The sequence below is a fragment of the Sciurus vulgaris genome (assembly GCF_902686455.1).
Source record: "Sciurus vulgaris genome assembly, chromosome: 7".
Classification (NCBI taxonomy): Eukaryota; Metazoa; Chordata; class Mammalia; order Rodentia; family Sciuridae; genus Sciurus; species Sciurus vulgaris.
In genome coordinates, this window is record NC_136467.1 from 30,275,993 (window position 1) to 30,293,972 (window position 17,980).

The following is a 17,980-nucleotide window of genomic DNA, read 5'->3' on the forward strand; positions in this document are numbered from 1 at the left end:
TATCCTTGGGTTAGACAAAGATTGCTCTGGATATAAAAGCGTAAGGTATAAAAAGAAAATGAAATAAATTGGGGTTTTCAAAAATTAAAAACATTGCTAAGAAGATGAAAGGATGAGCTATGGATTGAAAGAAAATATTTTCAAAACACCATCTGATAAAGAACATTTTAATAACTTAAAACTCAGTGATATGAAAACAATCCAATGAAAATTAGACAAGAGGTATGGATGGCAAATAAGCACATGTAAATATTCTCATTGTCATTAAGAATTAGTGATTCCTAAATTGATTAAAAAATAAAAATGTAAGAAACAGAGTCTTGCTAATAAGTTGCTTAGGGCCTTGCTAAATTGCTGAGTTTGTCCTTGAACTTGTGCTCCTCCTGCCTCAGTCTCTGGAGTCACTGGGATTACAGGAATGCACCACCACACTGGCTTTAGGAGTTGACTTTATAAAGACAGAAGGAGATGGAAATCCTTAACATGATTATTGTGGCAATATAACTATACATTTGGCAAAATTCATTTATATCCTTAGTGGATTTTTTTTGTAAATCATGTCAGAATAATTTTAAAAGCAGACACACTAAAGAAAAAAAATCTAAAGTGATACACATAAGTTAAAAGATGAAGGAGGGACAAAGATAAATTAGGAACATGAGTAAATGTCTTTGGACTATTCAAATTCAGTCACAACCAGATCCATGAAGCTATTAAATTACATAAAGCAGACATATGTTACTGTACTACAACAAAACTAGAAATTAATAACAAAAGTTTATAAATAATTTATCCCATAAAGCTGTTGAATGGAGAAAGGAAATCAAAACCACAAAAACAAGTTGTTTAAAAAGTCATGAAAATAGCCAGGCCTGGTGGTGCATGCTTGTAGTCCCAGCATCTCAGGAGGCTGACTGAGGCAGGAGGATTGAAAGTTCAAAGCCAGCCTCATCAATGTTGAGGCGCTAAGCAACAGTGAGACCCTGTCTCTAAATAAAATACAAAATAGGACTGGGATGTTGCTCAGTAGTCAAGTGCCTCTGAGTTCAATCCCCAGTGCCCCTCACAAAAAAGTCATGAAAATATCATTATGATCCTGTGAAATGCATGGAATATTACCAAATATACTCCAGGAATTACATTTATTGTACTATTAAAAAGCAAAGAACTGAACTAAGAAAAAGATTGATGACAAATACGAAGTCATATGACATTATTATTTGTACAAAGACTGATGGATTAGTGAATTAAAATACAAAAAACCAAGCCTCATCTCATTAGTTTTCTAAGAGTTGCATTTTAAAAACCTTTTCTTTGAGATCATAAAATCTTTCTTCTGTTTGTTTTGTTTGTTAGACAAAATCTAATTCTTGATTTTGTCTTTTCCCAATTATTTCCTTCAGAAGTATCCTCACAATTTCTGTAATATTGGCACTGCATTTCTGCTATTCACTGAGAAAGTAGAAAAAAAATCTACATTTTAAATGGAAATTCAAGGTTTTTGAGGTATGACTATATTCATAGAAAGAAACCAAAAAGATGTTTCTGAAAAGATCAACAATATTTTTCCTTGTGGAAGGCAATCAAGGATGAACTTCAGGTTTCTAATTTTTTTTTTTTTTTTGGTTTCAAAAAATTATTTTGTTACTGTTTTAAGCATATATCACTTCTAAAACAATATATGAAAAATAATTTTTTAAAAGAGGGGCCTTTTTTTTGGATACTGGGGGTTAAATCCAGAGGTGCTCAACCACTGAGCCACATTCTTAGCCCTTTTTTATATTTTGTTATGGTTTCACTGAGATACTTAGGGCCTCACTAATTTCCTGAGGCTGATTTGAACTTATGATCCTCCTGAGAGAGGCAGTTTTTGTTAGATCTGATTATAGGTGATTTTTTAGAAGTTATGGCTTCATAATTTATCACTAAAGATAGAATTGGGAAAATCTTTAAGTGAGCAAGAGTCTTGAATATGGTAAAATGTTGGATATATATTGAGCTACTGTGTGTTCAGTGTTCTTTCAGCATTTTTTTCCTCCTCTTTTATACGTAATGAATGTTTTCTAACTGCTTTTAAACATGGAGAATTGCAAAAATTGGGCCTCAGTATTCAGTAGTGAGCACATCCATTTTTGAGAGTTCTTCATTTTGATTTAATTTTTGTCCATTCTGATTTTCAGGGCATTGTTAAGCTTTTATTTCTGTCACTCAGAATTTCTTACGTTTATGGTTCTTTTTCATTCAATATTCTTTTGTATTTCTTCAATATGATGACTATTTTAAATTCTTACTTGGTTTATACCATTCATATTCCTTTGGTGTTCATTTTTCTCTTCTGTTGGATTTCATGGCTCACCTTCGTTGTGCTACTTTTCTTTAGCGTTTATTAATTTTTAGTTGTCCAGTCATCTTTCTGTTGAGAATCTTTCTTCTGCCTGTTGGTTATTTTTAACATAGTCTGCTTTTGCTGTTTATGGGGTGTACCTACCTGAAGCATGCTACCCTTTTTATACTCAGCTGCTTAATCCTTTGGGAGAGTCACCACATAACACAAATGAAGGTGGGAAAGAGTTGTTCATTCCAGCTCCTCAATCAGTCATCCTCAGGCATATTTGCTGCTTCTTAAGAGTACCTGACTCTGATTCTTATTGCTTCTCCAGAACCACCTGCATCTGTGGAAGTCTTTCCCTATTAACTGTATTTTTTTCTCTGATAGTTTCTTAATATATCTAACCTTGCCTACTTAAATCCTTGGAGAATTTCTCAAAATACTTATTTTACTATTAGTAACATTCCTTTGTGATTTTCAGCTTCTTTTTTTTCCTATTAAAATAATATCTCATTTCAAATAATATTTAATTGAAAAAAGAATTATAGCTGTATGCTTAGTTTGACACTTCATTTAATTTGATATTTAATATTTAGCAATGTTTTAGTGATATAGTTGGACTCATTACAGGGTAATTTTAAAGCTAGAGACTTTGGTTTTTGAGTGTAATTATAGAGCAAGATAAATGACCTCTGTCTGTTTTCTCTTGGGGAACTTGAAATGTTTTACCCACAGTGACTCTTTTAGTAGTTTCTCATCTCCTAATTAGAGTTTGGATCATTCTGCCAGGGAGGAAAATAGTGTTTGAGATTTGAGCAATTAATTCACTTCTAAAAAGTCCTTACCCATGTTAATTTGCTAATTCATTTGCTCTCCAGTTACTTTTAGAGATTACTAGATTATGTTCTAATTCTGGAACATAAACTGGGAGAATGCACATCAAAGGCTCTACAGTATTATCCCTCTGTCCCAACAGAAGATCCAAATAATGTCATCAATGTAGAGGAAGACAAGCAAGGAAAGCCAAGTAAAAAAGTTACAAAGACGGCACAAGAAATGGAACCAGAAACTTCTGAGAATATTGTCAAACATTAGTCATTGTTTTTACCTTTATAAACTTAAACTGTGCTTAGCTAAAGCTTTGTTGTTGTGTCTTCTTCCCTAGCTCGGCACTGTTAAAAGCAGTCTTCATAATATTAAAGAAACTAAAAGTGATGATGTAAGTTGTATTAATACTAATAACCCAGAGAAGAGCATGCGAGTCAGTAAAAACAAACTGAGGAATACGCATTCAGCAGCTGAAGATCCAAATAATGTCATCAGTGTAGAGGAAGACAAGCAAGGAAAGCCAAGTAAAAAAGTTACAAAGACTGCACAAGAAATGGAACCAGAAACTTCTGAGAAGGTAGATTCTGCACATCAGAAAATTCGAACAAAGTCACTGTCTGGTGTTGATCATCAAAAAAGTGATAAGACAAAGGAAGGAAAAGAAAACAATAATTTAGAAGGGGAAGAAGAACTCATGCAAGCATATCAGCTCCAGGTAGCTGAAGAAATGGCAAAGGAGATTAAGAAGAAAATAAGGAAGAAACTGAAAGAACAGTTGACTTACTTTCCCTCAGATACTTTATTGCATGATGACAAATTGAGCAGTGAAAAAAGAAAAAAGAAGAAAAAGAAAATTCCAGCTATGTCTAAAGCTGAAACAAGGTACTTTACATTGATAAATATTATTTTAATGCACTCATTATTTTCAGCTCTTGCATGACATCTGTTAGTTTAATAAAATTCTTGGCCTTTCATTTGGAGACACTGCCACTAGGAAAACAATAACGCACCTTATGCAGCACCTTAACTCAGTGCTAGAAGCTTTATGAAAATTAACTCATTCATTCTTTGTTACAGTCCTGTAAGGAAAAGTGGTATCATCATTCTGTTTTGCTAATGAAACTAAAATAAATCACACAGGCTGAGCCAGATCTTGGCAACCTAACTCCAAAGTTTCTACCTTTACCCACTTACTTCTGCTTTTAAAATAATAGAAACCTAATTACTTCCCCCTTTTTGAGTTATAAATGCCCATTTGGATGTATGAATGTAACTTTTTCCTCCTTATACAAATCACATTTACTCATTGTACAATAGTCATTCACAGATAATCACTGTTGGCAATTCGGTATTCTAGTCTTTTTTTTAATATATGATACTTATATGCTTGTATATATGATTTGGGTTTCTGTGAGTATATTCATATTTATAGGTTCTATCTTTGGAGAAAACAGTAGGATTTAAAAAAATGTCTTTTACTCTCCATAATTTTTTTCTACAGTCATCAGTTAGAGAAGTAACTTGAGGTGGGAACATTCTGTATGTGACTATTCCTTGGCATTCCAGCGCACTTTCCTCTAAAGCCCTCAGCTAAAAGTAATTCCCCTCTTACCATCGCAAGTTAAAGGACCAGTGATAACAAAGAGAAGGACAGTCGGTTTGCTACAGAGATATGTTAGTTTATGTATCAGTTACCTGTTGCTACATTTAAAAATTACCCTAGAACATAGCAGCTTAGAAAAACAAACACTTATTGTTTCTCAGTTTCTGTGGTTTCAGGAGCCTGGGAATAACTTAACTGGGCACCCCTGAGTCTCACAGGGTCTCTCACAGGCAGCAATCAGGATGTTAGATGGGTCTGAAGCCACTACAAACCTTGATGGAGACAATCTGTCAAGGGACATAGCCCTTAGAAGGCCTCAGATGATCTGCTTCTAAGATCAGTCATATAGATGTTGGCAGATTTCAGGTTCTGACATGCTTTTGGCCAGAGACATCACTCCCCTACCACATGAACCTCTCCATGTTCACTACTTACAATGTGGCCACTTGCTTCCCCAGAGCAAAGGGTCCAAGGGAATGAGAGCAAGAGAAAGTCACAGTCTTTTAAAGATCTCATTGTAGTGGTAGGTGACTCCACTACTTCTCACAATTAAAGAGAAGGAGATTATACAAAGAAATGAATATGAAGAGACAGGAATCATGAGGGCTGCTAAAATTACTGTAAATACAGTGAATCTTCCTTCTTTTCTTAGCTCTCACATTGATGAGGAATTAGAAAGCCATTCTTACTCTAAAGTAGAACTGTTTCACAAATTTTAATTAAAACCATGCCTTACATGATGATAGTATGCAAAGGGGTAGCAGTTATCCTTAAATAATTACAAACTTTTATAGGCTAGCTTCTCTTTAAACTTGGTATGCTTCTTGGCTGCTCTTTCTTACTGTTTATTGGTTTGTATGATGCAGATTTTTATTTTAATGATAGCCTTCTGAAAATAAAGTTATACTGGAAAACACAAGAAATTAATTTTTACCTAGAAACCAGAAGTTATTTATCTGAAACCTCTTAAAAACAGCAGACATAGAATAATTTTTTTTGCCTTTAAATGAAGTGATTTAGGAATTTGTTCATTAATCATTCATTTGGCATCAGAGCTTTGAGTAGTCCTATGTAAGATAGACCCATCGCTTATAAAAGATGATTTCATTTCTTCCCTGGGGTTTAAGAGCTCAATTTACTGACCCTTGGGGTATATATATAAAACTCCTAACCTAGCATAAAATTGTCCCTATAAATACTTAGTTTGATGTCTGTTCATTATGTAAGAAAATATATGCATCTCCCTGCAGAAGATAACAATTTTAATATTATCCTAGTTACCATTCACTCTGGTCTACCATGAATAGTAATTATTATAATATTAATATATTTGTAACTTCCTGTACTTGGATTATATTTGCAGCACACTGAACATATCTGATGACACCATTGGTGATGAACAAAAGGAAGACTTTCCAGTTGGAAACATTACTTCAGATTCTCATCAAGATGATGAAATAAGCTCAGTGGAACAAAATGTAGATGATAATATGCTAGATAACACAAAATCCAAACCAAAAAAGACAAAAAAGAAGCCTAAAGCAGGTTTGTTACCCTAATTTATTGAAAAATGAGAAATGACTTGACTCTAGGAATTTTAGTTCTTAAAACTAAACCTAAAGATATAGTTTAAAATAATCACATGTATAATATTTGGTACTTGTTCTAGATTCATCTTGATTAAATCATTCATTTGTAATTATGGATTGCTGTGATGGATTTATATTACTTGAGTCATTTTTAGTTCTTAACTCAACCCTAGAATGATACAGACTTTGTCATTACTTTTATAGCATAGAGAATTTCTTTTTTAAACCACTGAGTGTAGAGTCCCTAAATGGTCAAGACTCAGTTGTTGAAAGATAGAAATGGTCAACAATCAAAAAACATTTCAGATATTAAGGCTGTATCCCTCTATTAAATATGATGTCTACCCGGTTCTTCAGCTAATTCAACTGCTGTTTCCTCTACTGTCCCCTTTCCCCTGTTGCTTTCTGTCTCTACCTTTTCTGATTTCTTTTATTTTTCTTTGTATATTCTTTTCCTTTTCCTACCTGTTATTGTTTTTTTTTTTTTTTTCAGATCCCATCTAATTGGCAAAACATTGGGACAAAAATAGGCAATTTTAGAATTTATGAATATTAGTCACTTGAGGATGCAATTAATGTTTTCTGATTCTTATAGTTAAATAAAAATAAAACACTTGTTGAAGCACAGTACATGTATAGAAAAGTGTTATGTATCACAGCGTACTCGTTAGTGAATTTTCACATGCTGAATATACCTATAAAATCATTGTCTAAATCAAAGAACAGAACATTATTAGTTCTCAGACACTTGATTGCTCCATAAGAATAACTACTACCCTGATAGCTAACACAGATCATTTTTTGCACATTAGTATGAATGGAATTATAAATATTGTGCTTTTTTGTGCCTGTCTTCTTCACTCAGGTTATTTTTGTAAAGTTATACCCACAGTAAAGGCAGTAAACCTAATATATTCTCAGTTCTGATTTTGTACAGTGTAGATTTTCACTGTGTAAATATACCACAGTTAATTTACCTAACCTATTAGTAGTAATTTGAATTGTTTCTAATTTTAGACAATTACAAGTAAAGCTGAAGGAACATTCTTTTCATATATTTTGTGAGCATATGTATAAATTTTTGTTGCGTATAGTCTTAGAGTTGCTTTGTCATAGTTTATGTATATGTTTGCTTTAGTCATTACCTCCTGTTTTCCCTGCTTGGTTTGAGAGTTTCAGTTGTTCCGCATCTTCACCGATATGTACACTGTTGGACTTCTGAATTTTTAATCATTTTTAGGAATGTATAATGATATTTCCACCTTGCTTTAACCTGATCCCCTTTAAAACTAGTGATATTGAGTATTTTCATGTTTATTAACTACTTGGATTTCACATTTATACATTTTTTCAAGTCTTCTGAGATATAAATTCACACAAATAATTGCAAATGTCTTTCCACTTTAGGCTTCATTATTTCTTATTGGTAACTTTAGAAAAATAAATTTTTATATTACCCAGTTTACCTAATTTTTTTTTTTTTTTCTTCAGTGGTAAGAGTTTTCTGTGATTTAAGAAATCTTCCCTAAGTCCTGAAGTGTTTTGCTGAAAGTTATACTGTTTGACTTTTCATGCTTAGGGTTGCAGTTCATCTGGAGTTGATTTTGTGTGTGGTGAGAAGGCAGTGATGAAGACATTTTTTTTCACATGAGTATATAATTGACCTCGTAATTATTTACTGAAGAATGTCTTTTTCTCTCTGTATTGCAGTGTCAATTTTATGATAAGTAGCAAGATCATGATAAAGGTGAATCTGTTTTTGTAGTCTCTATTCTGTCCCATTAGACAGTTTATATAACCATTTCTTGGTTACTATAACTTTATAACAGGTCATGATAGTTAGTAGTATACTACAAATTCTTTTTCTTCTTCAGTATTGGCTAGGCTATTTTTTACTCTTTGCATTTCCATGTGAATATTAGAAGTAATTTCTCAATTACCTTCCTCCTGTCCACCCTTATCCTGCCAACCAAGCTCAGATTTTCATCTAGACTGGGTAAATCTAAAAGATTCACGATATACTGACCTCTAAGTAGACTTGGCATCTTTAGAAATATTGATTTTAAAATCTATGAATTTGGTATGCATCTGCATGTATTTACATCTTATAAAATTTATCTTGGTAATATTATAAATTTTGGCAGTCTCTTCAGAGATTTATTCCTAGTAATTTGATATTTCTTAATATTGTAAAAAACTTTTTTAAAAGAAATTTTGTTTTCTATTCATTTGTTTCTATTCATATGTATTTAAATTTTAAACATAGTATCTAGTATTCTTGGTAAATTTATTTACTACTTCTAACAGTTTATTCTTAATTTGAATTCTCTACATGTATAGTCATTAATCTGTTAGTAATGGTAATTTTATTGTTTCTTTTTCTGTTATATCTTATATTCTCTCTCTCTCTCTCTCTCTCTCTCTCTCTCTCTCTCTCTCTCTCTCTTTTTCTTAATACACTGTCTAGGATTTCTATCATAGTCTTAAATAGAAGTGGCAAAAACAAATATTTTTTTGTTACCAGCCTTGACAAAAAACTTACACTATTTCACCATTGAGTATGATGTTTGCTCAGTTGCCTTATCAGATTAAGGAAGTTACTTTCTATCTTGCTTTGCTAAGGCTTTTATTTTTCTTTATCATTAATTGAGTTTGAATTTTATCAGGTGCATATGTGATCTTCTTATCAACATAATCATAAATTTTACCCTTTTTTGTTTAAGTGTGTTTAATTGTTATTTAAATATTAAGTCATCTTTGTGTTCCTGGGAGGGTTAAAGGGATCTACTTGGTTGTAATGGATTATCTTTTTTTTCCCCTCCAAATCCCTTTTTTGATTTGACTTACCATTACTTTGTTTAGGATTTTTGTATCTGTGGCCATGAAATTGGTTGTTCCTTTCCTGAAATGCCCTGAATGTAGACTTCAAAGTTTTGATGGTCTCAGAAGAGTTGGGAAATGTTTCATCTTTTTCAGTTTTTGGAGGAAGTGCTTTATGAGTTTTATAAGAAAGATTTTAGTCCTCCTTTTATAGGCATTTAAGACTTTAAATTTCTATCTAAGTATTGCTTTAAGCTGTGTCTCTAAAAGTTTTTGATGTTCTACATCTTTATTACCATTTAACCAAAAACAATTTTATTATTTTAATTTTAATTTATTTGATTATGTATTATTTAAAAGTCTCTTGCTCAGTTTTGAGCAGCAGGTGATTTTCTAGTTCTCTTTTTATTATTGGTTTCTGTCGTCCATTGAAAATTGACCAAACCTAAGGCCTTCCTATTTTGCCTGTGTTGTTTCAGACCTCTTTCCCTAGTGTGACATGTCCTGCTAGTACCACCTAGCCACCAGAGGATTTCAATACCTCTCCACCCTCTCTATAACCTCAGAATTCACTTTTATGAGGCAAATTGTCCATACATGTAAAACTTTTCCATCTTCTACTTTTATCACTTTACTCACAGGAAATCACTGAATGTTTTGCTAGTAAACTTCTACCTGGGCCAAATCTTGATCCTCAGCCCACACCATGAGTCAGAAGATACTCCCAGAGACAAAAGCAGCTGCCATTTTGTCTGTTTACCTCTGACTGAATCAGTTTGTCCCTGTGTTCCCCCTTCCCCACCTGCCAACACTGCCCACTTTCTCTCTCTGGAATTTTAGTCCATCTAGTGTACAATGTTTCTGTAGTTTTCTGAGGGATTTAAAATAAGATTTTTGCAATTTATTTGTCTTTTTCCATTTGTTTTTACCTGAAGCATTGACCTGCTGTATCCTACTACATTCTACCCATAAGCAGAAATTCCAGTTATAAACTATTTGAATGAAATATATTACACACAGAAAACAGATAAAATTATTTTTCAACTCATTTTTTTCCTCTTTTGTTATTGATGCTTGTTTGGAACGAACATTCCTCACCCTGCTCTGATGCACTAGTAATATATTGTTTTGCTGTGTGTGCTCTGCTGCTCTCTGGCCTTTATTCTTTTCCCTTGAAGTTCCTTTGTTAATCAAGTGAAATAATCACAGATCATAAGGTTTAAATTATATGTAAATTCAGCTGTGAGGATAGTTAATTATAACATTGATTTTCTTCTATGCATGTAGTTTCAGATGATACTGATGACATTGATGGTGATGGTGTTCATGAAATAACAAGCCGAGATAGTCCAGTTTATCCCAAATGCTTGCTCGATGATGACCTTGTCTTGGGAGTTTACATTCACCGAACTGATCGACTTAAATCAGATTTTATGATTTCTCACCCAATGGTAAAAATTCATGTGGTTGATGAGAATACTGGTCAATATGTCAAGAAAGAGGATAGGTAATTTTTTTTTAGTTACACAGCTAATCCTTGACATTGAAACTGTCTGCAGAAGTTGGTATTGTCAATGGGAATAGAGTTGTTTGTGTTAGAGAATAGTCTGCTAATTACAGTTGTTCATCCACCATCTGACATTGATCGGTATGTTTTGTAGAAAAAATGGAGAATATTTGTTCATTTTAAATAAAAGAGATTCTGCCAAACTAATTAATGCCACAAAACTTTGAAAATCATCCTATATTGCACTGTAGATGTCCTAGTTGTGCAATTCACATTTTTCTTTCTTTTTTTTTACTTTTTTATTTTTTTGGATATTGGGGATTGAATTCAGGGGCACTCAACCACTGGGTCACATCCCCAGCCCTATTTTGTATTTTATTTAGAGACAGGGAGACAGGGGCTCACTGAGTTGCTTAGTGCCTTGCCAAAGCTGAGGCTGACTTTGAACTCGAGATTCTCCTGCCTAAGCCTCCCAAGGTATTGGGATGACAGGTGTGCACCACTGCGCCCAACTCTTATTTTTCTTTTGAAACTAACATGTTACCTTTATTTGCCTCCAGTAAGGCGAATGAATCTTGAATTTTTTTGTCTTAGATTATTGCTATTGGCAATACATGCTTGAAGGCCCAGATAAAAAGTACATTAAAATAAAGGATGATTCTAGTATTCAAAAATTATTTGTTCAGAAATGTGGCAGAGGTGGAAAACATGAAAATTGTCAAAAAAGGTCTTTCACTTATTCAGTTGCCTTAGGATATACAAAGAAACTATGAGAGCTCCAAAAGTCATGCTCTTTTTTTAATATTAATTTATTTTGTTATCTTAAATTTGTTTAAAATTCTGAAGGAGTTGCTTTATTTCAACTATATAGTGAAGGTATAATTGTGTCTCATTTTATGTTCCTGTAATAATGTGATTCTGTGAAATCAACTGATGGTATATAAATGCAAGATGATAGTACAACACTACTGCTTTGAAGTTTTATAAATTTATAATTTTCTAGATGGACAATGAAAATAATTTTTCCTTTTGTATCATGATTGTTCATTATTTCTGGTTGTATCTCTTATACGCTATAATTTTTTCTCATCTAAAAATTTATGATTTTTGTTGACTTTCCTTGAACAGTGAACGACCTGTGTCTTCTTACTATGAAAAAGAGAGTGTGGATTATATTCTTCCTATTATGACTCAGCCATATGATTTTAAACAGTTAAAATCAAGACTTCCAGAGTGGGAAGAACAAATTATATTTAATGAAAATTTTCCCTCTTTGCTTCGAGAGTTTGATGAGAGTCCTAAAGTCATCTTGTTCTTTGAGGTATGAATTGAATTGACAGTTCAAACTAAGTTTTAGTTGATATTTAATTGCAGAAGTATAAGTTGTTAAGTGTGTAAGTCGTAAGTAATTCAGTAATTCAAAAAGTAGTGTGGAATATGCTGTGCAGGTACAGGTAAGACACCCTTTTTAAAAATAGTGATAGTTTTCAGTGCCAGAGTTAGCCATTTGACTCATGCTATGATATCATTTAATCCTTACAGCAACCTCATGACTGTTAATTGAAGTGATGAATCTTATGTGTATGAGTGCAACCCTGTGTTCTGAACCCATTTCACATAAGTTCTTTTAACTGAATATTAGACTTCACCTGGATTAAAAAAGAGAAACATAAATAGATCAGTTAACTAATACAATGGCATATATAACCAAAAATGATAAAGAACTCAGATTCAAAATGGAGGATCAGAATAGTCAGAGAAAGATTTATAGAATAATCTTTGAGCTGATTTGTTATTCTAATTTTTTTTTCACCGATAAGGATATTAGGTTTAAAGTACAGTAATTTCCCCCACAGTACTCCAATTTTTAAGTAAGGTAATTTGTATGTGATAATAATTTCAACCTAGAATACCACATTTCATTTCTCTATCTTATGTTCTTTCTCTGTAAGCAAAGGGAAACAGAGGACCAAACTGGAAAATTTTAGTCTAGGAACAAGGAACCTGGCATGACTAGAGCTAAAGATTCATTTTGTGGAGTAGCTTGTTTTTATGATCCTTGATTTTCAGATTATTTATGTTTATGATACAAATATTTTATCATTTACATCTGGGATTATGTTATGTGTAATGTATGCAAAAGCTCTGATTTTTAAAAAAAGAAATGTAATTTGTATCTCAAGGAACTTTTTCTTTGTCATAGAAGGGTAACCCCTATCAGGGTCCTCTCTTGCCCCTGCAAGAGACCCGATTTATTCTTCTCAACTGAGTAAATTGTATTCCTTAAAAAAAAAAAAAAGAAAGCAAAAAAAAGTCATTGTTATTTATTATATATCATTTTATAATCATTTTAGTAAGAGGTTTAAGAATGATAGATTATTGGATTATACATTTTGGTTACTTCTTAAGTTTTACCACAATGTATTTGCTGCCTACTGATTTCGATTTTTAAGAGATTTTTGAGGAAAATTTCATAATATTTATCAGAAGTCTTTAAAACTGTTATTCTGTTCCAAGGTATTTATCCTAAATGACAAGTCTACAAAGATGTGTATGCAAAGCTCTGTTTATGGCAAAAATTTTAGAGAGATAAAGGAACCTAATTTCAGTCAGTCACAGTTTAAATAAATTATGGCTTTTATTAAATTTGTGTTGTTTATACTACAGGATTTTAGGTAGCCTAGTACAGGCAGCTATTAATATGATGATATTCGTAGGCTGTAATAACAGGAGAGATAACTACTACATGCTATATGAAATAGTTTGCAAAAGAGAATGGGATTTGTAGTCACATGCATACAGATATTTAATAATGCACAGAAAACAGTTTAGATTTGTATAAGCTAAATGTTAATAGTGATTATCTGTGGGTCTGGATTACAAATTGTTTTACTTTGCTTATGTATTTTTTCTGTATTTTCAGTGCTTTTTCACTGGGCATGTATTATGTATTATATCTGAAAAAGATTTAAGAATCTAAAACAGATGGATGAATGAAATCCATATTATTGTTTAGGCAATCTTCTGTAAAGTTTTAGTGTCTCAACTGAACTTTTGATAACCACAACAAATATAAAGCAATAGTGTCTGACAGGTGCCTAGAATACAACCTCTGGGGCAGGTTGGTTGCAAATTCCTGAGCTTTATCCTATATGGATAGGATGAGGGTATGAAATAAATCCTCTTGAGAAGCCTAATTACGACGTGTATCCCAAGAGAAAGCACCCAACTTCAGGAAGGTGATCCAAGCAAGGACTCAGAAAAAAGGTCCTGAGTTTTTAAAATAATCAACCCTTTGTAGCCTACTCCGATAAATATAAAATGACAGAGCTCAGGAATTGTATGCCTGGTGTATTTGTGCCTAGACTGCATTTGAGGTAATTGTTTAAAATATATCTTTTATGTTTAGGTGACACATCATAATTATACATATTTATGGGTTACATTGTGACATTTCCATAAATATATACATGTATGATGATCAAGTCAGGGTAGTTGGCATATCTGTAATATATAAGGCAATTAATACTGGGCCTTGGGATTGAAATAAACCTTAATAAAAGATTTATTAATAAGCTATAAAGTGGCCAAAAAATGAACCCTCAATAACCGAGTTAACCCAAAGGTGAATGGAATGAGATAAAAATGATTTTACTCTGTATAAGGAACACATTTTTAAATATCCAAATGATTCTTAAAAATGTTTAACAATATTTTATTACAAAATATTAAATTTTAGGTAGCTTAATATTCTGTGAAATAATTTTTAGAATTTACTTGCAGATTGTTGATTTTTTGAGCATGGATGAAATTAAGAATAACTCTGAGGTTCAAAACCAAGAATGTGGCTTTCGGAAAATTGCCTGGGCATTTCTTAAGGTATGTTTTTCATTCATTTTAAACACGTTTATTTTATTTTATTTTTTAAAAATTTTTTATTTAATTTTTTTTATTGTAAACAAATGGGATACATGCTGTTTCTCTGTACATGGAGTCAAGGCATACCATTTGTGTAATCATAAATTTACATAGGGTAATGTTGTTTGATTCATTCTGTTATTTTTTTTCATTCCCCCCAACTCCTCCCCTCTTTTCCCTCTATACAGTCCTTCCTTCCTCCATTCTTGCCGCCCTCCTTAACCCTAACCCTAAACCTAACCTTAACCCTAATGCTAACCCCTCCCACCCCCCATTATATATCCTCATCCCCTTATCAGCGAGATCATTCGGCCTTTAGTTTTTTGAGATTGGCTTATCTCACTTAGCATGATATTCTCCAATTTCATCCATTTGCCTTCAAATGCCATAATTTTATCATTCTTTATGGCGGAGTAATATTCTATTGTATATCTATACCACTGTATCCATTCATCAATTGAAGGACATCTAGGTTGGTTCCACAATCTGGCTATGGTGAATTGAGCAGCTATGAACATTGATGTGGCTGTATCTCTGTAGTATGCTGATTTTAAGTCCTTTGAGTATAGGCCAAGGAGTGGGATAGCTGGGTCAAATGGTGGTTCCATTCCAAGTTTTCTAAGGAATCTCCACACTGCTTTCCAGAGTGGCTACACTAATTTGCAACCCCACCAGCAATGTATGAGTGTACCTTTTCCCCACATCATCCCAAACACCTATCGTTGCTTGTATTCTTGATTATCGCCATTCTAATTGGGGTGAGATGTAATCTTCGGGTAGTTTTGATTTGCATTTCTCTTATTACTAGAGATGTTGAACATTTTTTCATATATTTGTTGACTGCTTGTAGATCTTCTTGTGTGAAGTGTCTGTTCATTTCCTTAGCCCATTTGTTGATTGGATTATTTGTATTCTTGGTGTAGAGTTTTTTGAGTTCTTTATATATTCTGGAAATTAGCACTCTATCTGAAGTATGAGTGGCAAAGATATTCTCCCACTCTGTAGGCTCTGTCTTCACATTATTGATAGTTTCCTTTGCTGAGAGAAAGCTTTTTAGTTTGAATCTATCCCAGTTATTGATTCTTACTTTTATTTCTTGTGCTATGGGAGTCCTGTTAAGGAAGTCTGATTCTAAGCCAACATAAAATAATCTCCAAATTTGGCTGCTTTTCTCAAGTCAGTTTAGTCTTATATAAGGAATTTTACTTAAAGAAAGATTGCAATCATGAAGGGGTGTTAACACAAGCTTGAGGGAGACCCATTAAGAGTCTTAAATATTTATTGATTGCTTAATCTGTGTTAGTTCCACTTTTTTGGTCCTGGGGATGCAGCACACTAAGTAAGATATATATATAGCCCTGCCATTTTTTATTCAATTCAACAGATATATAGTAAGCCCTTTCTATGTTCTAAACCCTAAACCCTGTTCTAGTCAGCAGACTTAAGACAAATTCGTTGACCTCATCAGCTTCATATTCTAACAAGAAAAATAAGCATAAAATAACTAAATAAACAGATTATTATTAATTTTTGTAAATACTGTGAAGAGTTAAGGGGTGGTTAATGAAAGAAGGGCCTGTGGGATCAGGAAAACTTTCCTAAGGAAGAGACATTTAACTTGAGCATTAGCTAGGTGTGGAAGCAGTGGAATGAAGAGTTCTAGGAAGGGGATACAGTATATGCAAAAATCCAGTTATGAGGAGCAAGATCTATTCAGATAACAAAAAAAAAAAAAAAAAAATGCTGCTAAGATTGGTAGACACTGAAAGAATGGTGCATGAAGAGGTTACTGAGATCAACAGAGTCTTGATTACACAGGACTTCCTAAGGCTTGGGTGCTCATGGTAGAGCACTTGCCTAGCATGTGTAAAACCCTGGATTCAGTTCTCAGTACTGCAAAGGAATAATTGAATTCATATTTAGAGTTGTGTTCTTTTGAAAGAGTTGGTAAGATTTTAAAATTTCTCTTAATAAGAATCTCTACTTAATTCATTTTGTTTAGTAGGTGTTTTTAAATAGACCTTTTTAAGAGAGTGAACTGAAATATTGGGAAAATATAATGATTTGTTTGAATTAGTTTAAGTATCTTAAAATGATATTGACGTTTAAAAAACTTATAACAATAATTTAATCATTAAAAATACAAATAATGGACAAATGGAAAATCATTTCTGTGTTTAATATGTATTTTAGTCTTTATCATTAAGCAATATATATTGATCATTCCTTTGTGCAGAGTGACACTGGTTCAATAATGTAAATGCTTTATAGTCTGAAGTGGTTATACAGATAAAAAGAGAGCTTTTGAGGAAATATTTTAGGTGTCATTTGGGTTACCTTTGTTCAAAAATGATCTGAATCTGCTTAACCAACTATATCAATGTTCTTTCCTTTACTTTATAAATCCCAGAAATTTCAGCATGTCATATTAATTCTTTATAAAGAATTTCTATCTATTGTTCTTTACTGGATGTATTTATTTTCTATGAAAGTAATATTTTATATGAATTCTTCTGTTAAGCTACTGGGAGCCAATGGAAATGCAAATATCAATTCAAAACTTCGCTTGCAACTGTACTACCCACCTACTAAACCTCGATCCCAATTAAATATTGTTGAGGTTTTTGAATGGTGGTCCAAATGTCCAAGAAATCGTTATCCATCAACATTGTATGTAACTGTGCGAGGATTGAAAGTTCCAGACTGTGTAAGTTAATAGCACATACAAATGTATATCTTCTATGGTTGAAATTAAATGATAACATAATATGTTTTCAATTTTTAAAACGATAGGTCTCAAATTTTTAATGGATTTTTGTAATAGAGTGCCTGCAGAGATTTTATATTAAGCTTATAAAGATTAATATTTAAAGAGATACTTAAATGAATTTTAAGTTTTAAATGTGGATTTCAGTGTTATAAAAATGTTGAAATTTGTTTTTTGTTTTAATTAAAGATGAAAGGATGATGGTTGAGAAATATATTTCTTCTAAAGGGTCTGATAGTAAATAATTTAGTCTTTATAGACCATATAATCTCTGTCTCAATTACTCGACTTTGTAGTGTGAAAGTAGCAGTATAGACATGGAATCAATCAATAAATAAATGGTTATGATGTGTCCAAATAACACTTTATTTTTAATAAAATAATTTTTCAGATCAGTTGTACATTCTGTATCTGATTTTATATACTTTGGCCACAGTGTCAATTTGCATGGGTTTGAATGGAGTTAAATAAAATCTATCACTAAGAAATGAGGGTTTTTAAAATTTAGGGTTTTTATAGTATTAGTTTTGATACTTTTTTAAAAAGATATCATAGGATATCAGAAACATGGCAAAATATCAGATAGGTATTGAAGAAGTGGAAAAAAAAGGATAAGGTT

The 17,980-nt window shown here is 32.4% G+C and overlaps 1 protein-coding gene across 1 annotated transcript in view; it reads left to right on the forward strand.

Moving 5' to 3' along the window:
* Positions 1–17,980, forward strand: part of AHI1 (Abelson helper integration site 1) — a 208,733-nt gene that overhangs the window by 16,078 nt on the left and 174,675 nt on the right. Inside the window, 6 exon segments of the mRNA XM_079146243.1 lie at positions 3,495–4,039; positions 6,124–6,305; positions 10,457–10,676; positions 11,805–11,997; positions 14,460–14,555; positions 17,116–17,301. Coding sequence (XP_079002369.1) covers positions 3,495–4,039; positions 6,124–6,305; positions 10,457–10,676; positions 11,805–11,997; positions 14,460–14,555; positions 17,116–17,301 — 1,422 coding nt within the window.